General features: G+C 36.6%; 1 protein-coding gene across 1 annotated transcript in view; it reads left to right on the top strand.

Annotated features, from left to right (window-relative positions):
- The window catches only part of CDH10 (cadherin 10), a 135,569-nt gene that overhangs the window by 63,387 nt on the left and 47,507 nt on the right, over positions 1-24,675 (top strand). Inside the window, exon 2 of the mRNA XM_081089973.1 lies at positions 1,292-1,647. Coding sequence (XP_080946099.1) covers positions 1,417-1,647 — 231 coding nt within the window. The 5' untranslated portion in view covers positions 1,292-1,416. The remainder of the gene's footprint in view (positions 1-1,291; positions 1,648-24,675) is intronic.

The following is a 24,675-nucleotide window of genomic DNA, read 5'->3' as shown; positions in this document are numbered from 1 at the left end:
CTAAGCCAGCAGGTGGTTATCTCCTGAGGGGTCCCAGACTGTGAGAGGGCACAGGTTGGGCTGAGGGACCCCACCTCCCTGCCAGTGCACAAATTATGAGTAAATAAAGCACATGTAATATATTGGTATATATGACATGTTAGTGGTGGTTTGAGAAATTTCTTCACAAAACAATTGTTCTACAGAAAAAAAGCATTCTAGGAAGAGGGAACCAGAGGAAAGGTCCTGGTTAAGGAGAGCAGCATATGATAGGAGTTGCAAGGTGAAGTGAAAAGAACATTGTGGCTGGAAAGGCCAAATTTGGGGAGCTAGTGCAGGGGATTAGAGTAGAACATGAGGTCAGAGAAGTGACCAGATGTCATGAAATAAAGTACAGAATTGTAGGTCCTTGTCAGATGTTGGGTTTTAATCAAAGTCAGATGAAAAGCCATTGGAGTATTTTGTGCAGAGATGTGACATGGCTGGACTGACATTGTAACAGGAGTACTGGGATTTTTAGTTGAGAAAATAAATGCAGGAAGGGAGGTGGAGAGCAGTCAGGGGCATCATGGAGTTGGAGACCTGCAGAGTGGCAGTGGGTGAGGTTGGAAGTGGACAAGCTTTCCAAACATAGCAACATGATTAAATTCTTCCAGACAATAGTGTTCATTATGCTACAAACTGATTTGCTGTAGTAGTGATTTCTTTTTCTATTTTAGTTAACGCTAGGCGTTCCACAGACCAGTCTATGGGGAGCAGAGGAGAGGTCTTCAGCCGAAGGCACTCCTGCTTTGTTTTTGTTTTGGTTTTTAACCTTACTTTAACATTTGAGCAGGATTAAATTAGAAGAAAGGGTGACGCTGTTTAAAAACCATTTACATACCATTGCATAACAGAACAGTTGCATGTTTTCTGTAGTTTATTTATATCACCATTTTGTTTTTAATACTTTAATTTATGTTAAATTACTCTGGAAATATTGACCTGCAAAATTAACTACATCTCTACTCTATATAGAGATTATAATTCCTGAAAACAGTTAAAGTGCCAAAACAGAAAAAGCCATAAAAGCTTAATGTGTCCCATCTTTAGGATGTGTTTGAAAGAAATCACTTACTATTTTATTTTCTTAAATTGTAGACATGTTACTAGACAAGTAATGTTTCTCAAATTAATCATTCTTTTATGCAAAAAAGGGAAATAAATATTTTGGTTGCTATTATGCATTAATCTTTGTCACATTATGTTTAAACTGACAGGTAACATTCATAATATTGTCAACTGACTTTTTTGTTTGTTTGTTTATTTGAAGCTTTTGGAAACATGTACAAAATATTGATGAAATGTTGGAAACCAGTTGAAACACAGTAAAATTCAACCCAATAAAGTAAGACTGCTTTTTCGTCATCCACGCTGGGAATTTTCAAGAAGTGAACTATGACAATAGATCGATTTTTGCTACTGTTTCTCCTCTGGGTATGCTTGCCACACTTCTGCTCTCCAGAGATAATGTTCAGAAGGACTCCTGTGCCTCAGCAACGAATTTTAGGTACACGCATACCCAGAAGTGATGGCAAAATTCTGCATCGTCAAAAACGTGGTTGGATGTGGAATCAGTTTTTCTTACTGGAAGAATATACAGGATCTGATTATCAATATGTGGGAAAGGTAAGTTTTTATTGAAATCTCAAATATTGACATTCTTTCCTTATGTGTCTTATTAAAGAAAATTTGAAGAAGGTCATCAAGAGCATCATTCTTATAAATTTGATTCTCTAAATATTTGTAAAGCAAAATTCGTTTATAGGATATAAATTGTAATTTAAAATACTATGGAAAGAATGAATATAACATGATAAAGGAATTTATTTCCTAGAAATCTGTCCACTAACTTATGGATTAAAGCAGTACTAAAATTTGCAATTTTAGAATTCGTAGCTAGAAATCAATAATAGTGACAAAACTGTGTCAGTATAGTCATTAAAGTGACAGTGCATATAAATAATATAAAACATATATAGCTTGTATTCCTGTTGAATTCAGTAAGGAAGAAAGGACACGTTTAAAAGTTGATTAACATTCTACAGAATGAGAAAGCAACTGTCATTAAAAATATAACCTAAGGCCAGAAAATTTCATATTTATAAGAAAACTTATTTCAGATATGTGCTATTTATTTTCCTTAAGTCTCAAAATAGATACAATTCTATAAATGAAAATAAATAAGAAGGGGCAATACTAGTTTAGTTATTGCAATATGTTGTAGACAAAAACGAATTGTCATTCTGTTTAATTAAAAAAGTTAGCAAGGAAAATTAGATGTGGTTGGGAATGGAATGAGAAATGTGACATACAAGCACTGCAATAATAACTGCTTTTATACACTAGATTGTATTAATTTCCCATCTTTTTCTTGGAACTATCTAAATCTAATCAAAGTTAGATAATGTCTTCAGAAAAAATTCACTTTAATAGTTAGGGTTATTATTTTTATGGACAGTCTATGAAAATATGTCTAAGAAAAATAAGCAGTTAAACACACCAACAAAAGTAAAACAGATATAATCACATGTTAATACATCACAAGTGAACACTATAAAATTATGATAGATACATGTGTTGGTGACTTTTGCATTAACCCAAACATTAATAGTTTCATTCAAATAATTAAAAGTGTGTTAAAAGTTTTTATAGTAAGAAAAACTGTTTTTAGAGAATACATGTTCATTGATTTTAAAACATTTTGATACATTTATTTCATGTTTCAATTAATTTAGTCTTTTTTTAAGTGTCAGGCAATATGGGAATGATGATATTAAAGGTTAAGTGGCAAACTGAGTATTAGGAGGAATAAAAGAAACAGCAACCTAAGCAATATTACCAGAAATCATATAGAAGTGACTTGTCACAGTCTTCATCTGGTTGAATGCCCAAGATCATAGGGCTAAGGTAAAGTGTAGGATTGCTGGTATAGGCAAGTTTTAGTTTATGAAACTAACCACATTAAAATATAATAGAAACCTGAACCATATAAACTATAAATAATTTTCTTTGATTCTTTCTAGGCATAGCAGTTATTTGTTTATTCACATCTATTTTTCTTCATCTAGTCCTTAATGAGGATTAATAAATCTTGATAAATTGAATTATCCTTATCTTATGCACTCTCATGATATTCAAGCTACTTCATATGTAGTTTTATTTATTCTCTCCCCAAAGAATATGAACACAATGAAATGAAGAACTTTCTATTGCTCTTTGTTTCCTGCTGTTATAGTAGAGCTTATTATTAATTGATTGAATTGACCTGATTTCTATTGAATTAAATTCCCAGAGTCATCTGATACCACTTGGCTCTTGGTAGGGAAAACTAATCTAGAATTTTACATCACTATGTGCAATTAAAGCTGGTGTATACTTCAGATTTTTCCATTTTAATGTCTTCTGTACTCTGCTTTATAAAAGCAAATCAGAAAACTCTTTAATGACAATAGAGCTAAGGAATTCATAAAATGTGTTTTCCAGTTCTTTTCTATACAGTATATGCAGAACTACTAGATTAACAGAAATATTAGATGTTGTAGCTCTGAGTTTGCCTCTAATGTACATAGTGTCATATTTAATCCCTTTTGTCTTTTATGTCATGACCTTTGAAATAGCTATTTAAAAATTTTCTTATCTATACTATAATATATATGTATATTAACTACTTGTTAATTATTTATATAGCATTAATAACTTACACAATTAAAATTTTATTTTAGATGTAAACATAAATTTATATAAGCCAAAAAGGCAATGTGCAATGTAGTTTATTTCAATAAACATGTCATAATGATTATAAGTTGAAGCTAAGACATATTTTCTTCATGAAGTATAAAAAATTAAAAGTTCCCCAGATATACTTTCCAACATCACTTCTAATGAACTTATTACATTCATCATCCTTTCAGATTAGTTTAGACATAGGAGTAATATGTGCCCCAATTACTAGACATAGGAAGATGGTGATAGACACACATTGTAGTGAGAAATGTATATTGAGTTCAGAATAGGGACAGTGGAGAGAATTACACTGGTGGAGTAAGAACAATACTAAAAAGCATATGCATGAAGAGAGGAAAAAATAAGAATTAGCCAAAAACTTAGCCAATCTAATCCTATAAAGCAGGGGTTCCTCAACCTGTGGGTCGCACCCCTTTTGGCAGTCGAACGGCCATTTCACAAGGGTAGCCTAAGACCATCCTGCATATCAGATATTTACATTATGATTCATAACAGTAGCAACATTACAGTTATGAAGTAGCAACAACAATAATTTTATGGTTGGGTCACAACATGAGGAACTGTATTTAAAGGGCCAGAAGGTTGAGAACCACTACTATAAAGAATGAATGGCATATAATCTAATCTAATAAAAAGAGAAACATGCATATTGACCATACCTTCGCTATGCCCCAAGCCATGCCCTCCAGCCAATCAGAGCAATTATATGCAAATTAACCCAACCAGGATGGCGGCTGGCAGCCATGGAGCTGTAGCAAGCAGGAGGCTTGGTTGCCCCAGAGATGGAGGAAGCCAAGCTTACCGCCTGCCCTGGCCAGCTGTAGCCGCCGCTCAAGGCAACAAAGTTTCAATTATAGAAGCTAAATAAATCCCAGATACCTGCTTCCAGCCAGCCTCCACTGGGAGCTTGGGTGGCTGAGGGCCATGGCCAGCCTGCAAACAGCCATGAGCCCCTCACCCAGACTGGCCAGGAACCCCAGCAGGACCCTCCACCCTGAAAGGGGTGGCAAGCCTGAAAACAGCCATCAGCCCCTTACTGAGGCTGGCCAGGCACCCCAGCGGGACTCCCCCACTCCAAGGGGGCTGTGGGCAGCCTGAAAACGGCCCTCAGCCCCTCACCCAGGCTGGCCACACCCCCATGGGGTGAGGGTCCCTGCTGGGGGGCTTGGCCAGACTGAAAACAGCCATCATCCCCTCACCCAGGCTAGCCAGGCACCCTAGCGGGACCCCCACCCTGATCCAGGACACCCTTCAGGACAAACCAGCCAGACCCCACCCATGCACCAGGCCTCTATCTACACTAATAAAAGAGAAAAATGGTAATTGGCGTACGGCGATACCCTTTTCATTGGCTAATCAGGGCTATATGCAAATTAACTGCCAACTAAGATTGGCAGTTAACTGCCAACAAGATGGCGGCTAATTTGCATATGTAGGCACAATGCAGGGAGGCGAAAGGGAAAGCAGGAAGAAGCCCCCTGCCACTGACAGTGATCAGAAATCCAGGGGGGAGCTAAGAGCTGGGGGGCAGGGCAAAGGCGGCCCTGGGGCCGCCTTTGCCCTGCCCCCCAGCCATGATGGGAGAATCAGGCGCCTTTGCCGCCCTGGCCAGTGATAGCAGGAAGTAGGGGTGGAGCCAGCGATGGGAGCTGGGCACGGTCGAAGCTGGCAGTCCCAGGAGCTAGGGGTCCCTTGCCTGGGCCTAAAGCGAAGCCCACGATTGCGGCGCCTCCCACTGCCACTGCAGGTCCCCGCTGCCCGGGCCAGATGCCTAGGCCAGAGGCATTAGGCCTGGGCAGGGGCGGAGCCTGCAACCGCTGGGAGCTGGGGGTCCCCTGCCCAGGCCTGACACCTCTGCCGGAGGCCTCAGGCCTGGTCAAGGGGCCAATCCGGTGATTGGTGATCGGAGGGTGATGAGGGTCAACTCCTCTGGCCGAGGCATCAGGCCTGGGCGGGGGGTGAAGCCGGGGGTTGGGGGGATATGATGGTCCCCTTGCCCAGGCCTGAAGCCTGGGTCAGAGGCATCAGGCTTGGGCAGGGGGTGGAGCAAGCGATCAGAGGGAGATGGGGATCCCCTGCCCAGGCATGATTCCTGGGCCAGAGGCCTCAGGCCTGGGCAGGGGCCAGAACCAGTGATCGGGGGGAGATGGGGGTCCCCTGTCCAAGCCTGACACCTCTGGCGGAGGCGTCAGGCCTGGGCAAGGGGCCGATCAAGCGATCGGAGGGTGATGGGGGTCAACGCCTGAGGGTTCCCAGTATGTGAGAGGGGGCAGGCTGGGCTCAGGGACACTCTCCCCCCCCCCCACACACACACCCAGTGCACGAATTTCGTGCACCGGGCCCCTAGTTCTATATAATAAAAGGGTAATATGCAAATTGACCCTAATAGCAGAAAGACTGGAAATGACTTGTCACTATGACACACACTCACCACCGTGGGGCAGATGCTCAATGCAGGAGCTTCCCCCTTGTGGTCAGTGAGCTCCCACAAGGGGAGCTCTGCTCAGCCACAAGCCAGTCTGACGGCTGCCAGCACAGTGGTGGTGGCGGGAGCCTCTCCCGCCTCCTCAGCAGGGCTAAGGATGTCCGACTGCAGTTTAGGCCTGCTCCCCACTGGCAAGTGGACACCTCCTGAGGGCTCCCAGGCTGCCAGAGAGATGTCTGATTGCCAGCTTAGGTCCAATCCCCTGGGGAGCATGCCTAAGCCAGCATGTGGACATCTGCCAAGTGGTCCCAGACTGCGAGAGGTCACAGGTCTGGCTGAGTGACCCCCCTGAGTGCACAAATTTTTGTGCACCAGGCCTCTAGTTTATCAGATAAAAAACAATTTCTACTTAAGATGTTAAAGCAAAGGAAAATTAAAACACCTTACTTCTCATTCGGTTAAAGCAGAGGGAAAGTTAGAAAAATAATATAACTACTAATCAGAAGACCTTATTTCTGCCAATAATTTTCTGTCAGTGGTTAAATCAAGTATCTTCTCCTTGCCTTCATTTCTCATCTATTAAATCAAACTGTTTTCATATATATTTTTAATGTGAATATGTTGAGTGTATGATTGCACCTATTTATCCGCTCCTTGAATACAAGTTTTGTCTGAGTCCATTTTTGTCCCATCCAGGCAATACGTAAAGGAGAGAGAAGAGTGGAAGACAAGAACCCACTCTGTGTGTGAATGTGTTATGATCTAGATGTGAATATTGTGTGAATACAGGCAAGAGCTTTGATTTTAATTCTTTGCGGCTGACTCAAATTAGAAGCTCTAGGACAGTTCAAAATGTAGATTTCTCATCTCTTGTAGTCTTATGCCAACATAGCTTCCTGCAAATACGACTCTTCTGTGTGACTCATTTTACCCTGCCATGTGTGTACTAAAATGGTTACCCATGTAACCATTTCCTTTTTTCTAAATAAGATGGTGTTGATTTTTTCTTTCTATGTAATACCAAGTATTTTGTCACATTGAACTTGGCCAACTTTTTTTTTAGATCCTCAACTCCAGATGTCCTCTCTTAGTGTATTTTCCTCCTGCTCTTTTAAAATTCACTGCATATAGGTAGCCTTAAGTCATCACTTGTTTTTTTTTTCTAAAACTGGGCTTTTGTTTTTCTTTCTTAATCTCCTAAAATCCTTTGTTTTAAAAAATAGGAAGAAGGATATCTTCTCTGTAGGTATGCTGTTATTTTTAAACTGAGAGTTGAAAGACAAGTTTCAAAGTTGTAAGGCTCTTTTCTGGATGTCCACAGTATGGTGGCCTTCATTCCTCTAGCTCTGCCATTGGGTTTCTTAGATCCTTTTAAGCTCCAAATAAATGTTGTCAGCTGGCCAGAGCTCTAGCATAACATTTGCAATAGCCATGCAGACAACTTTTTGTTTTGTTTTCAGACCTGGCTTAGTAAAAGTCTGAGTTTTTGAAAAACATAAATTTGAGTCTACCCTTTCCTGTATTTAGCATTTTTTTTTTTTAAATATATTTTATTGATTTTTTACAGAGAGGAAGGGAGAGAGATAGAGAGTTAGAAACATCGATGAGAGAGAAACATCGATCAGCTGCCTCCTGCACATCTCCCACTGGGGATGTGCCCGCAACCCAGGCACATGCCCTTGACCGGAATCGAACCCGGGACCCTTCAGTCCACAGGCCGACGCTCTATCCACTGAGCCAAACCGGTTTCGGCTGTATTTAGCATTTTTATTAGTCTTTATTTTATTTTATTTTTTTAATATATTTTATTGATTTTTAACAGAGAGGAAGGGAGAGAGATAGAGAGTTAGAAACATTGATCAGCTGCCTCCTGCACATCTCCTACTGGGGATGTGCCCGCAACCCAGGTACATGCCCTTGACCGGAATCGAACCTGGGACGTTTCAGTCCACAGGCCGACACTCTATCCACTGAGCCAAACCGGTTTCGGCTAGTCTTTATTTTTAAACTAGATATGGCAGTATTGGTATACTGTAGCCTGCTGGGCTTATAAAGTTCATTGTTATAAAGTTCATGATGTTTTCATTCCAGTTGATTCCATGGTGACAGTTTTAAAATTGAGTATGGTGTAATAGTTACACCACAGGAATTGGCAGACACACAAATTAGGAATCCTGCCTCTGGACAGCTAGTTGTTAATAAGTTGCCAACTTACCACTGTAAATTAGCATTTCTTTGATGAATATATTGCTGAAATTTAATATAATATTTTATGGATGCATAAGTATGTTTTCTGGCATATTGTATGTAAATACTCAATAAAATTTTGTAATCTATCCCCCTTCTATCTTAACTACAGTTCTCATGGAATTTTTTAACTATTTTATTATTCTTATACTGACTCAGTACTGAATAAAAATGTTTTTTGACCTGAGAATTAAATTAATTTATTTTCCTGTCACAGTTTTCTCATTTATATTTTTCCTTTGAGGCATTTTATGATGGCTGATCTCTGTGGCTTTTTAATATTAATCAATCTCTTCTTAATTTAATTGAAGCTCTTTCTTTTACATCTTACCTCCTGTTAAAAAGCTAGCTTAAAACTTTTCCCATTTTCTATACCAGTGGTCGGCAAACTGCAGCTCGCAAACCACATGTGGCTCTTTGGCCCCTTGAGTGTGGCTCTTCCACAAAATACTGACTTCTGCACATGGGCCACGAAGTTTCAATCGCACTGTACGTGTGCGCCTGCTTGTGGTATTTTGTGGAAGAGCCACACTCAAGGGGCCAAAAAGCCGCATGTGGCTCGCGAGCCGCGTTTGCCAACCACTGGACTAGACCCTTACACCTTTAGCTCCATCAGATTTCTGATATGGGTTTCCCTCAGAATTGCTGACCTGGTGTGAGGCATCTCTGGAAGTTGAGGCAATCCATGGAGGGGATTTCACTCCACTGGAGCAACATTCCAGGCCAAACTGGAGCTGGTAATTCTATACACAAACCACAGATAATTATGTTAACCTGATTGTCTTCATTTCAAACAAGAATGAATAGAAATATTTTATCACTTTTAAAGTCATCTGAAAAAGTTCTTACAAAAATAATATCTCTAAGAAAATAATAATTACCAATTGAATAGAAAAATTATAACATTTTTAGAAAAAATAAATCTCAAGGAAAACACACTTGTTCAAACAGACACACACATAGACAATAGTATCTCACCAGAAAAATGTAACAATTCAAAAAAATAGATATATATTTGAAATAAATTTACCAAGTCTACTAAAAGTTTGTAAAAATTGAACTATTTAAATTAAGAAAACATATGAAAATATTTGAAATAACATAAATTTGCACAAATTATTTTAGAAATTACATTAATGGTTCTGAGGGAAATCTGTTGACAATAGAAATTATTTTTAAAATATCTCATTGGGTCTCTAGAGGCATGCATTTATTGCATTTATTTTAGCATACGCATAAAAGGCTTTCACATCTTATATGTGTAAATTAGTATTCTAATGAAGTTCCTAAAATTATTTTTTCATTATTGTAATTATATATATAAAACATAGAATTTACCAATTTAACTATTTTTCAGTATATACTCAATGGCATTAAGTACATGGATTTTATGGTGCAACCAGTATCACCATCTCTAGAGCATTTTCATCCCAAACTGAAACTGTACCCACAGAGCAAAAACTTCCCTTTACTCCCTCCCCTGATCTCCTAGAAATTACCATTCTATTTTCTGCTTCTAAGAATTTGCCCATTCTAGGTATTTTATATTGGTGAAAACACATAATACTTGGTTTTTTTTTGCTCTGGCTTATTTAACTTAACATAATCTTTTAAAAGTTCATTCATGTTGCAGTATATATCAGAAATCTATTCCCATTTAAGGCTGAATAATACTGTATCATACATGTATGCTATTACTAGTATTTTGTTTATGCATTCATCTGTCAATGGACATTTGTTTTATGATTACTTTTTGGCTATTATAAATAATGGTGCTGTGGCCATTGTTGTACAAATGTATGTTCAAGTCCTAGCTTTCAATTCTCTTGTGTGTATATCCACATATGGAATTTCTGTGTTATAATAATTGCATATTTATTCTTTTGAGGTACCACCATACTCTTTTTCAGAGTGGCTGAACCATTTTACATTTCACCAGCAATACAAAAAGGTTCTGAGTTCTCCACATCCTTGCCAATACTTTTTTTTTTTTTTTTTTTGGTTTTGTTTTGTTGATACTAGACATCCTAATGGTGATGGAGCCCGCAACCAGGGCATATGCTCTGACTGGAATCGAACTGTGACCTCCTTGTTTATAGGTCAACGCTCAATCGCAGAGCCACATTTTTTAAATTAGAATGTTTGTTTTAAATTATTTTATTTTGAATGATTTTGAAATGCAAATTAAGATTACATTCTCTATGTCCAATATTGCTTTATGGAGGTAACACATTCAATACATGAATGTTTTTCTGTACGATTTCTATTTTACATATTTTTATTTTATAACAAGCCTAATTTTAAAACAAGTATTTTAAATTTGCTTATAATAAAAACTAAAACTAGAAATGCACCATGAAGGCAAACATAGCACAAAACTACTCATCTGTAATTATTGAATTTATTTAAAACATCAGGTTAAGGAAAGACTAACTGTTATAACCACAAAGATACTCAAATGAACTAATACCTAAATGCAACATATGATTTGTCTGGGTACTTTTACTACATAGGCTATTATTGGAAAAATTGGTGAAATTTAAATGGAGCCTAAGAATTATATCATCATATCAATAATCAATAATACATTAATAATTTTGATAGATGATTTGAGATTATGTAAAACAATCCACTTGTTGGTAGGAAATACAGGCTAATGAACTCAGGAATGGTAGTTCATCAAGGTGACAACTTACTCTCAAATGGTTAAGTTGTTTCAATTTTTTGTAAGTTTGTGTTTACATTGTTTAAAAGAGCTTATTTTGCCCTTTAAATTAGTATACCTGTGATTGTATTTTCATTTAATAATTGCAACAATTAGAATCTTCAGTATTATTTTAAATGGAAATAATGAGAATGGGAACTTTTGTTTTGACCTTACAGAGAAATCATTATGTCTTTCTACACCATATATGATATTAACCACAAATTATGTATACATATATATGTAAATATAAATATATATATGTAAATATAAATAAATAAATAAATATATATATATATATATATATATATATATATATATATATAGCCCCATCTGGCAGCCAGAAGGCCCCTATTGTCCCTGATCCCCGGCCAGGCCTAGGGACACTATCTGTGCATGAATTTCATGCACCGGGCCTCTAGTGTAGACAAAGTGACAAATAATATTTGCAGTAGTTTATAATAAAAATAAAAATTAATGCTAAGACTCTTGTAGATTTTTTCACTGAACAATATGTTACGAGATGTGTTGAATCCCATGATCTGCCATAATCATCATTATGATTATGGGCAAATCACTTAATCTCTTGGGTTTCTGGTTTCAACACACCTATAAGCATAGCAGCAGGTGAGATTAAATTTGCAACACCTTTACATTCTTTACATTTAATACTTCTGTACTGACATAGCTAATAAAATAAAAAGATAAACAAAAAACACTACACAGAAAAAAAGGAAGATTTCACTTGACTTATTTAATTTTTCTCTATAAATCTCTTCAAGAAAAGTATTTTTAAATTATTGAGGTATTATTTACATAAAGTGTGTTTTCTTATAAAATTTTGAATATAGTTATGTAATTACTACAGGCCCGGTGCATGAAAATTCATGCACTGGAGGGGGGCTCTTCAGCCCGACCTGCCCTCTCTCACAGTCCAGGAGCCCCCAGGGGCAGAAGGCGACCTAGTGATCAGGGGAAGGCGATGCCCCATCACACCTCTGCTGCTGCCACTGCCAGCAGCACAAGCCTTGCCCGGCCCTGTTTACCTGTGCCTCAGGTGGCTCTGGGCGGCTGGGTGGCTGAGGGGACTGGGGGTCTCTGGAGGCAGGCACGCAGAGCCTTGCTGCATGCCTGCCACCCCAGTGGGGCTGGGGGGACTGGGCGCCACCATCTTGTGTCTGTGGGCACCGCCATCTTTGAGGGCATGGCAGTCAATTAGCATATTCCTTCCTTATTGGCTGTGGGTGCTGCCATCTTTGCTATAGCGTGAGGGTCAATTAGCATATTTCCTCTTTATTAGATAGTATATATACTTAAACTCATGAATGGTATTTTGCTAAAGTAATTCCATTTATCTTTTTTTCTTAATACCATATGCAGTTTGAAGATTTATAATATTATTTCTACACTATAGTGTTGAATTTAACTGTTACACAGTATTTCATTATATGCATCTACCAAATTAGAAACAAAAATAACAACCATTTAGCTGCCCTACTCAAAAAGACTTTGATTCTATTGGTCAACAATAAGAGCCAACATTTTGCTTGTTTATTTTGGTTGGTGCATTTTAAATTCCTATACATGGTGCATAGTAGGAACAGATTTATGACCCTGGCCTTCCCTAAAGTTCTGAATCCTGGTTTTTAATTAATTACTATAGTCATTGTCCCTTGGCTTCTTTATAATATAAATTACACCGAGTGAGATAAAGGAAAAGAAGAATGCAATAAGGTTAGTACTGATGGATTGTTTGAATGTGGTCACCAATTAACCTTAAATTAAGTTCAGAGTAAACTCTCTGTAACACTGCTAGACAATATATAGTATTATCTTTTTTATCTCTTCCCACTGAACTTTATCTTCATAATTTTCTCATAGAATTATTTATTGCTTATTTATTTACTTATTTGATTTAAGACTTTATTTTTTAAAGCAGTTTTAGTTTCACAGTAATATTGAAGGAAAGGTAAAGGTATTTTCTGCATACTCCCTACTCTGGGGCATGTATATTATCAACACCACTGAATAACATGGTAAAATTGTTAGAATTCATGAGCCTACATTGACACATTATAATCACCCAGAGTCCATGCTTACATTAGGGTTAACATTGGTATTATATAGTCTATAGTTTCAAACAAAGGTATACTGATAGGTATCCATCATTATGTTATCTACAGTGTGTTTTCACTGCCCTGAAATCCTCTGTGGTCCACCTATTAATCTCTTCCCTCCAACCCCCAATCCCTGTCAATCAGTCTTTTTACTTTTCCCAATAGCTTTGCCTTTTCCAAAGTGTTACATAGTTAGAATCGAATATGTTGTAGCCTTTTTCAGATTAGCTTCTTTCACTTGGTGATATGTATTTAAGACTATTTCATGGCTCCCTGGTTCATTTTTCTTAACAAAAAAATAATATTTTATTGTCCGAGTGCACCATTTATTTATACATTCACCTATGGAAGGACATCTTAGTTGCTTCCAAGCTTTAACAATTATACAGGGGTGGGCAAAAATAGCTTTATAATTGTAATACAGATAAATAATACAATAATTAATAAACAATAATACAAGAACAAACTGTTTCACACACACACACCTGTAAAGCTCATTTGCCCACCTCTGTGATCCAGCTGCTAGAAACACCCAAGTGTAGGTGCTTTCAACTCCTTTGGGTAAATTCCAAGGAGCAGTATTGGCAAAAGGATGTTTAGTTTTGTAAGAAATCCCCCAAATGTCTTTCAAGTGACTGCACTGTTTGCATTCCCACTAGCAGTGAATGAGAGTTCTTATTGTTCCACATTTTTGTCAGCAAGAGTGTTGTCCATGTTCTGGATTTGGGGAATTTGAATAGGTGTGTGGTGGTAACTCATAGTTATTTTAATTTGAATTTTCCTGATGAGGAATGATGTAGAGCGGTGGTTCTCAACCTGTGGGTCGCGACCCCTTTGGGGGTCGAACAACCCTTTCACAGGGGTCGCCTAAGACCATCGGAAAACACATATATAATTACATATTGTTTTTGTGATTTTAATGAAGTCTAGTTTATCAATTCTTTCTTTCATGGATTATGCCTGTGCTTTTGTACCTAAAATACAATTTGCATACCCAAGGTTTACTCTAGGTTATTTCCTATGCTATCTTCCATGAGGTTTTAGTTTTGCATTTTATATTTAGGTCTGTGATCCATTTTGATCAAATGCAAATCTGTACCACGCACATATTTCTGAAGTAATTAATGTATAGTAAGAAATGTATGTTAACCCCCTGAAATGTCTATTTTCAAATTCCATAAGTCTTATGTCATTTATATTATTTTTGCTACTAATATATGTAAGCATAATATTAGCACTAAATAAAAGTGGAATATACATAATCCTTTTAAATGTTAAGTAATAAAAGTAAATTAGTTGAGGGTATAGTGTATGCCAGTTATTGCTAAGCAATATAGATGCTGTAATTTACACAACAATATTGCAATACAAAGATTGCTATTCCTACTTTACCAAAAGAAAACTGAAGCTTAGAGAAGCTAGCTATTATATCGAGTTACATAGCTCTTAAATTATTATACAGCTAAGATTCAAACTTAGTACTATATTATCAGAAAACTTGAATTATTTCACTATAGTATTCTAGCATATTAGTAAATAGATGTAAAACATCACAGAGAAGGCACAACTTTTCTTTATTACATTTTGTTTTTGTCGGTAGTACTCTTATTGAATGCATAAATCTACCAGCAATACATTTCAACCTGAAATTCCTTTACTCTTAAGATGCTGACAATCGTTTATAAAGAACCCTGAAGTTTCAACTTAGCAGCCAAATTCTTTGAAACTATGACCTAATCCAGTGGTCGGCAAACTCATTAGTCAACAGAGCCAAATATCAACAGTACAACTATTGAAATTTCTTTTGAGAGCCAGATTTTTTAAACCTAAACTATATAGGTAGGTACATTATTATTAACTTAATTAGGGTACTCCTAAGCTGTCCTTTGCTAAAAATATCCTCAATCTGATTGAGGTACGTTCACTGAGGTTGACCGCTTCCAACTCTCCCATCCACACTCGTCTTGTATACTTATTTTGTCTATCTCCTTTCAGAAAACCACCTTCTGTGCATGGGCCATGAAGTTTCAATCGCACTGTATGTGCGCGCCTGCACGTGGTATTTTGTGGAAGAGCCACACTCAAGGGGCCAAAGAGCAGCATGTGGCTCACGAGCCGCGGTTTGCCGACCACTGATCTAATATATCAGTCTTAGTTTCCCTATTTTTAAAGGAAATAATGGCATCTATTCATGAAAGTTGTAATTTCAGAAATCAAAAGTAGATGATGAATGGGCAAAATTTTAAAACTCTTATCAAGCCCCATCTAAATGCACAGCATTGTTACAATTTAGGGTGCATATCAATTGAAAAACACAATAGGTTCTAACAAAAAGCTCATTTATTTCAATGCAGTTTTAACTATATAAATGCAAAGAGGAATCTAAAGGAAACACTCAGAAATGGAAGTGGCCGCATAGATAATAATTACATGTTGATTATATGCTTATGTTGGTGGTTGGACTTCTTTCTCAACCTATTTTCCTTCTGGCCTGTTTCTTATGCCAAAACGTGTAAGCCAATGGAAATGCATAGAATATTGAAACACACACACACACTTACACTCACATAACACACATAGAATTTAAAATATTTCCAAATGAAACATCATATCCTTTTTTTTTAATTTAATCAACAGAAAGTAAGAACATCTGCCTTTTAAAAGGGTAAGCAGCTGGGATCATGTATTACCTAAGTAAAATCATCCAAAAAATGTTAAGTTAAAGGCAAAAGGTAAATAGCAGATGTTCACAAATTTAAAGATAAAAATAAATCAACAATGACATGAAAATACCAAAATAGTAAAAAGTCACACTTTAAAACATGGAAAGTATGCTATACATTTAATTCATCTCTGGCCCAAAGCTGTATGCTAACTGAAATCTGGCCTATAAAATGTAGATTATTTAATCCTTTTAGGGATTCCATAGAGTTTTCCATATAAACTCAAGATTTTAAATATGAAAAATTGCCGGGGTCCAACCCCAGCGGGTCCAGGGGTCCCCAAAGGTGTGGACGGAGTTGGCGAAGAAGGAATGACACGGAGACAGTGTTCAGTTGATCAGCAGCCTAGCCAGGATCTCCAGCCAAGTTCTGGTCTCGATCTCCAGAGAGGTTCTGCTTAGGATCTCCAGCCAGGTTCTGTGTCCATGTTGTCTTGCTAGGTTCTCCAGCCAGGTTCTCCAGGTTCTCCAGCCAGGTTCTGTAGCCAAGTTCCCTCGCTAGGTTCTCCAGCCAGGTTCAGTCACCAGGTTCTAGTCAGGTTCTCTTGCCCATTTCTGTAGTCAGGTTCAGTCCAGGATCTTTTGCTATGTTCTCTTGCTAGGTTCTGTCTCTAGGTTCTGAGGCCAGTTTCTGTCCAGGATCTTTTGCCATGTTCTCTCCAGCGAAGTTCTTCTGTCTCTAGAGAACGTTCTGTGTAGGTTCTGTGCCTAGGTTCTGTCTCTCTCGGTTCTGTCTTCTTACATCTGTATTTATACCAGTTGATTCCAATCCTATCAATCTCTATTATGAAGGTTAGGGCGTTTATCTCCATTCCAGGGAGTAAAGATTATGTAGCTTAAGCATGATTGTTCATAGTTAAAGTGATTAATTACCCGCCTGGCACTTAGTTAAGAGGTTTTATTCCCTCCCTAACTTCAGGGGAAAATCCCTACCTGGGGAAACAACCTTTCTCAGAGAGGTGACCTTGGTTAAAACACATAGTGCCAAGAAGGTGAGCAAACATATCAAGAACAGTATGCCATATATGCCAGGTCCCTTGAAACAGCAAGGATGGACCGGCTCCCGGCAAAAAATCTTGTGGTCACCTAAAATAAAAATATAGTTTTCCAGACTAATTATGGTTTTAAACACTTCCTTTCCAATAGATTATTACTTTACTTAATTTCTTATAATCATTTTGTCATAGTGTCATTGCTTGCTAAATATAAATAATAGTTTATAAGAATATTTGAAATTCTAAATGTTCTGTAAAATTCAGAATCCAAATAATAACTTATAATAATGAACAGCTAAATAAATTTAGTGATGTAATTTATATATGTAATTTCTGTATAGCCAAATATTCTGAAATGATAAAATGTAAGAGCTTTGTATTAAACATCTTCAGTTACAGAAATTTGCCTAAAATCTTAAGTAATTTTCAACATTACTTTTTGATAGTCTTACAGATTTTCAATACTTAAGTGATATTTGGTTTATAGCATAACTCTGTATTTAAAAAAAAAAAAATTATCTTTTTTTTCCTATGCTTATTTTGCTTAATATCACATAAAATTATAATAGACTCAAAGTAATTTACTTTTATATGTTGTGCCTTTTTAAAAAAAAACCTTGAATTTGGGGAATGGTTAGAAGTTTTAAGCAAATATATACAATTTCTGTAATGATTTCTCAAAGGAGTTAACAATTACATTCAATTTTTGCCTGAGAAAACTGATATGTATCATTAGTCGTATCTTCAGTCCATTTTATTCATCTCATTTTGTTTAGGGATTATAACACATTTTAAGTAATTGTTAAATTCAGCAGGGAGGGTTTAGTTGGACTATCATAAGTGGCTGCAGAAGCTGAAGTAGTTATTTATTCTTATACACAGAGAAAGTTATTGACAACCTCACTTTTTTTCTTGTTTTAACTGAATGAAAATTCATCTCATTTTCTTCTCCCTTGACTAATGACTAAAGAATGCAAGAAACAACTTAGCTGAAAAATGAAATTAAGCTATTGAATTTTAATGGTGTGCTGTCTTTATTTTTATGTTAAGAGGATCATGAATGAAATTAAGTGTGAAATTATATGGAAATATATTGAACTACTTTTTTCAACTAGCAATTGGTTTTATTTTATTAAAAACAGAATGAATATAATTTGAAAATGAGAAAAAAGGACAATGAGAATAATTTTAAGGGGATTAAAAGAGAATAAACATATCAAGCCTTTTGTACTTAGCAATAAAGTCAAAGTACAAACAATGCAGAAAACTCCAGAAAATTACAATTTAGGAATTTCTCAAGGTGATAACAGTGGTAAAGAGGAAGTATCTAAATTGAAGTGTAAAAAGTAAATACAAAATTAATTGATTTTAATAACCCCACTTTTATATGTTTTCAAATTGTAGAATATAGTACTAACAACACTGTAAACCATCTCTCCCCCTTGTCATATCACCACCAGTTATCCACAGCAATATTTTTTCATAGAATTTAGACAAAGGAAATGAGGTGGCCTAGGCATACTTGAAAGCAGTAACTTTAAATATAGTTTAGAGTTATGATATTTAAAAGGAAATATGAAAAATCTTGAGATTAAAATTAAATTTTAAATCATTTTCAATATGTCAGAGTATATTTAAAATATTTTTGTGAACAAGCTGATGAGAATTCAGATAAACAAAAATTATGAAGACTTTATGGGCAACCTAAAGTGGAATGGGTCTCTGTGATAGCTACAACCAGCACCAGACCTGCAGTAGACAATGAGCGTAGTATAGGAGAAAGCTGAGATGGAAGTTAGTGTTGATTTCAACTTCATTTTGCACTCATTGGTTATTTTGTTCGATTTCTCCTCCACAATCAGCTGTGTAGATTGGCTTCTCTTACCTACCTCCCCACTTACATCTCTATTAATAGCACAAGCAAAACATTCAATCACATATCTTCCTGGAAAAGATTATGGCTCTCAAATTGAGTATTAGTAATACCAGTATCTGTGCATTATAGTGGACATGGGACCACATTACCTTCCCATTTCCCACGTGTGTACAACTTATTTTGAAGTTCTCGATTCCAATAGTCTATTCTTGCTGGATGACAACTTTTCATAAATTTCTCACATTTTTTTTTTCACTTCTAGGTATTAACACACCCAATTTGCTTAGATTAATTTACATTCCAGGATAGTACAAATAGAAACTAGCCGGCTACCCAGGGGCATTCCAGGATGGCAGAATCCCCATGCAGGTTTCCTTAGATTCCAGAGAATAAAGGTAAAGCTAGGAATTCCCATGTGGTTTCCTGAGCTCAGTGTCTCTCAGCTGTGACACCAACTCACATGCACAGTTGATCTGTGAGGCTGCATCACTCCCCTTGGGACTTGGGAGCAAGGGAAACTGATACAAACCTGAAGCTGTGGACGTCTTCTCTGCTTCATATTTGTGTTTATTGTGTCTTTAGTGGCCAAATCTATGAAATGGGGCAAGCCCACCTAGCAGCTGCCATAACGCACTACTTTGGGTCTCTTTGACAATCCTCTTTGAAAAGCATGCAGTCCTCATGCTCACTTATTGGTCAGGCTTGTAAGGAAGGAGAAAAGTCATGTAAGCCTCTAATGAACCTTTTACGCAAATGTAAAAGAATTGAAAAATGTCACTAACACTTTAGAAAATCCCACAGCACTAAAAAAGAAGAACCTCATTTAATAAATAGAGCATCCCTCTCTGGGGTACCAAGAAATAAGTCACAGAGAGTAAAGAACTTTAGAATAATTAAATTAAAATTTCTAAGGAAGTGGAAAAATGTAGGACATTTTTATAAAAAGAATCACTTGAAACATGTATTTTATTTCACATGATAAATAGTCAAAGCCAATGTTAAAAGGGGGTGATATGAATGAAACAGTGAAGGATAAATCCAGAAGGCCTAATACACTTCTAATAGAAAACCTATTGGCAAAATTGCAGGTGAGCTCTCCCCCCCCCACCCCCCCCACCCCCCCCCCGCCCGCCCTTTGCCTACCTCCAACCACCTCCATTTCTTCTTATGCCACAACCATCTTCTTCTTGGGACAATCACAGATCATTAGCTCCAAGTCCAGGCCCAGAAAGGCAAATTCCCCTGAGGAAAAAAACAGCTGGCAATCCACAGTTCTCCTCTATACAATTCTCTCCTCTCAGGTTTTAGTCCATTCCATTCTCCTGGTTTGCATACTGATTGGTCTTGACAATATGTGTGGTTTTTTTGTTTGTTTGTTTGTTTGTTTGTTTGGTAATCTATTTGGCTGTTCCATATGTTGTCAGTGGGAATGTTGTCCTGTTTATTATTAACTATGATAAAATGCAGATGTCTATAATGACTTATCATATAGTTTCAGAGACAAATTTAGATTCACATTTCTATCCCTAGCTATTACTAAAAAAAAATTAAATTTGTATCCCAGTAATTCATGTAGATGTCATATTTCACTGATTCAATCTTAAAGTTAACTGAAATTCCTATCTAACTTGCAGCACAGTCTTTTTCAATATGAAGAATGATTTTATGTACATTTATACTTATAATATAGGGTGATCAATCCCCACTTTTTTATTATGGGCTTCTAATTCAATTTTACTCCATCCAGAATGTTCAGCCTTTTCAAATCAGTAGCACAAAATGAACTCGTTAGTTCTCATGTCTGTGGCATTTGACTTTTTTATGTCCATCCCTCCTACAAATAAATAATTCTGTGTGTGTATACAGTGAAATGTTCAGAGTCCAAACGAATAGAATATTTATTATCCGCAAAATAAATATATTTGTAGCTCCATAAAGACATAAAAATAATAGTTTAAAATTTGTCTAGGTGTTATAAAATTAGGTGCATTTATGCATATGCATACAAACACACAAGTTAGAATTCTGTTTTTAAATACAAATTAGGAAGGGAAGTGAGGTCAAGTTAGCCTTTCAAAAGAGCTTGAAAATGGGCTTCATGTAGGATATAAGGCATAAATAGGAACTTGATAGAAGAGTAAGAATTTATAGGGTGGGTACATCAACTTAATGTGGAAGGATACAAGTTATAGAGGCATGATATTTTCTGGTAAGTTTGTGGAATAGGTTTTATAATTTGATGAAGATATGAGTGTCTCAGCCAAAAGAACAATCTCCTTTTTTGTTAATACATTTTTATTGATTTCAGAAAAGAAAGAGAAAGAGAGAGAGAGAGAGAGAGAGAGAGAGAGAGAGAGAGAGAGAGAGAAACATCAATGATGAGAGAGAATCGTTGATTGGCTGCCTCCTGCACACCCCCTACTGGGGATTGAGCCCACAACCTGAGCATGTGCCCTTAACCAGAATTGAACAGGGGACCCTGCTGTCCTCAGGCTGACATTCTATACACCAAGCCCAACCATCTAAGGCAACAACCTCAACAATCTCCTCTCTTGACTAGGACATTTACTTGATTTATCTAGTTATTTATTTCTGACCAGACTGTAAAACATAGAAAGTCGAACTAGACTAAGCATTCTTTTTTAAATTTAGTGGTCTATGGCTATATTTTAGAGGATAATTGAGCCCCCTGATATCACATAAACATTGTATTTTACACACAGACACACAAACGTGCAAATTTTTTCCTAGGGTAGGGGTTCCTATCCCTTTTTAGATTATCATTTCATTCAGTGCCTTAAAAATAACAATAAATGTAAAGTTCCAAACTTGTTTTAATTTTTCTCCTCCTTGACCATAACCCCTAGAAAGAACATGCAGCTGCCTGGTCCTTCTCTTTTGGACATCCAATTAGGTACTTGTTACTCTCTAGATTTCAAGATAAAAGCACATTTACAAGCCTTAGAAACCCAAGAGATTTTGTCTCTAGCCAAAGTCTTTAAAACCTCTACCTCCTAAAATAGCACAATTTAGTTTATCTTCAATTTAGTTTATCTTAGTTCAATCTAGTTCAAGAAATACTTATTTAAGTAAGCTCCTTCAATAAATCCTATCCCTAGCCTTCTCCCCTCTTACATTATTTATCACTGCACCTTTATAGGCAAAAGGAAGGAGGAAATATTCTCAGCTGCCACTGTAGCCCAGAGGAAAGGGGTGATCATTTGTTATTTTTTCTCTAATTTCTTTTATCTTATTAATCAAAATAAATCTCATGGTTTTAAGTATTTTGCATTTACTTACATTTTTAAACATGTATTGATAGATATATTCCTATATTTTAAATCCAAAATGGTTAAGAAGACTCCTTGAAGTTGTGAGGGAAAATAGGTAAACAATATTCAATGTCATTTGCACACCTCAAGATTTTTTTTTTTTTAATTCAGTGATTTTCAAAACTGTAAGAAGGAAAATGCTAGGAGAATATAAACCTTATCTAAAATATTTTCCAATAACTCTCTCTAAAAAAGATAAATTGATTATTAGAAAGAATGTTTTTACTGTATACTATACATGACAGTTAAGGTCTTGAGGCAGATGATGTCCTGTAAAATATATGTCTATGCAAAACTTAAATAAATGTCTTCAATGTAATCTCAATATCTTTACAGTGCTACCAAAGAAATGTACCCTTCTTAAGACACTTTAAGGTATAAGTCAGCAGTAGTTTAGCAGGAGATGTCTTGAATTTTATAGACAAAGAAAAGAAATCTGACCTGTTGTAGGGTCCTGAGTAATCCCTCATTTCTTTAAGGAGAGCCCCCAGTACTTTAGGACCAGCCCAGATTAGACTCACCAGTCAGGGTGGCCCATGAAACAAGGCCAATTTTCAACTGGTTGCACTCTTGGGAGACCAGATGGGAAGAGGAATCTCCAGTTATTGAACACAGACCTCACGAAGGTTCTTTTTTTCTCTTGGAGGAGATCTTTAGAGAACCCTCTCAAATGTGGAAAATAAATCACTTACTTTTTATGCCAGACACCAAGCCATATAGACATCATTGTCCATCCATTGTTTCACCTCTGTGCTTTTCTCCGGCCCCAGAAAGAAAGTGTTCAGGAAAGTATTTATCAATCTAAATTATATATTTGTTGATGGCCAGAGGGAAGGAGGACAGGGACTGGGTGGAGGTGGGCAAAGGAGGGGAAATGGAGACATCTATAATAGTGTCAAAAATAAAAATACAGTTAAAAATAAAAATAATAAATTATATATATGGGTTATTTTTAAATGACCATAAATATTTCTACAATCCATTCCATTTCTATTTTTGATGGAAAGTAATGGTTTCATTTGGATTCATAATACTTCATTTATATTTTTCTGTATTATCAATCCTATATAATAAAAGGCTAATATGCACATTGACCGAACTGTGGAACCAGTGGTGCAATGATGGGTCACTATGATGTGCACTGACCACCAGGGGGCAGACGCTCAACACAGGAGCTGCCCCCGCCACAGGCCCCAGGCCAGCCAAGGCGGATGACAGTGGGGGCCCCCCAATCACCCCTCCCATTGGTGGGTCACAGATTGGTGATGATCGTGCACCAGGTGTAGGGACCCTACCCATGCATGAATTTTATGCACCGGGCCTCTAGTATTAAAATAATGTTCAGTCTTCTCTGTAACTTTCATATACTCCATTTCAAGAGTTCCCACCTTTTTTCCCTTTTCCCTCCAGGCTCAACAAAATGAGTAACCACTTATTTATTTCTGACCAGACTGTGTTTACGTGCCTTAACATGTTTTCAGCTGCTTCCTGATACTGGGCCATCTTCTCTAAAATGTCTTATTGGTTGTAAATTTAAAGTTATTTCATTGCATTCCTTCTTTTACATCTGATATTATCTTACTCACTAGAGCAGAAAGAGCAAAATGCTAATGAGCATGCTACCAGAATAGCATAGCATATTTGCCACAATCTGGATTTTTTTAAAAAACAAATATAGAATTTATTGGTTATTTGGAAGAACAGCAGGCATAAAATTATAACTGTGCAATAGCAAATCTATTTAACAATTTCTAGATTTTTTAAAGTTAATGAACACACACAAAAATAGAAGTTGTTAAATTGGAGAATGGATGTTACAGTCATTGTGATGCATTCATCAAAATTTATCCTTCAAAGAGCTAGCCCAACCATTTAATAGCAATGTAATCTTACTAATATAATTCTAATTTTTCAAAATTTTCCCAGTTTTTCTCATTTTGTTATTATTGTTGACACTATTACAGATGTCCCCATTTTCCTATTCTTTGCCCACCTCCACCCAGCATCATGCCCCTCATCCCTCTGGCCACCATCGCACTGTTGTCTGTGCCAAAGGGCTTTGCATATATGTTCTTTGACCAATCATGTCAGCTTCTTTTATCCAGTCCTCTGCTATCCCCTCCCCTCTGACAGCTGTCATCTGTTCCATGTATCAATGCCGGTTTCTATTTTGTTTGTCAGTTTATTTTGTTCATTAGCTTTCACATATAAGGCAGATCATATGATATTTGTTTTTCTCTGACTGGCTTATCACTCAGCATAGTAATCTCCAGGTCCATCCATTTTTGAAATATAACCAAATACCAGCAATTACCAATATCCAAAAGGCATCAATATTTCTGAGTGAGAAAGAATCTCGCACAATATGTTTTTCTGAACTAGTACTCAAACTTTTACAGACGGAATTGATAGATATTTATTCACTTTTTAAGACTTGCTCTTCATTTTTCTTTAAATGAAGAGTGAAAATATCACATTTTTTATAGATTATC

This window comes from Myotis nattereri (genome assembly GCF_964212035.1).
Source record: "Myotis nattereri genome assembly, chromosome: 4".
Classification (NCBI taxonomy): Eukaryota; Metazoa; Chordata; class Mammalia; order Chiroptera; family Vespertilionidae; genus Myotis; species Myotis nattereri.
This window is presented reverse-complemented; position numbering and strand designations above follow the sequence as displayed.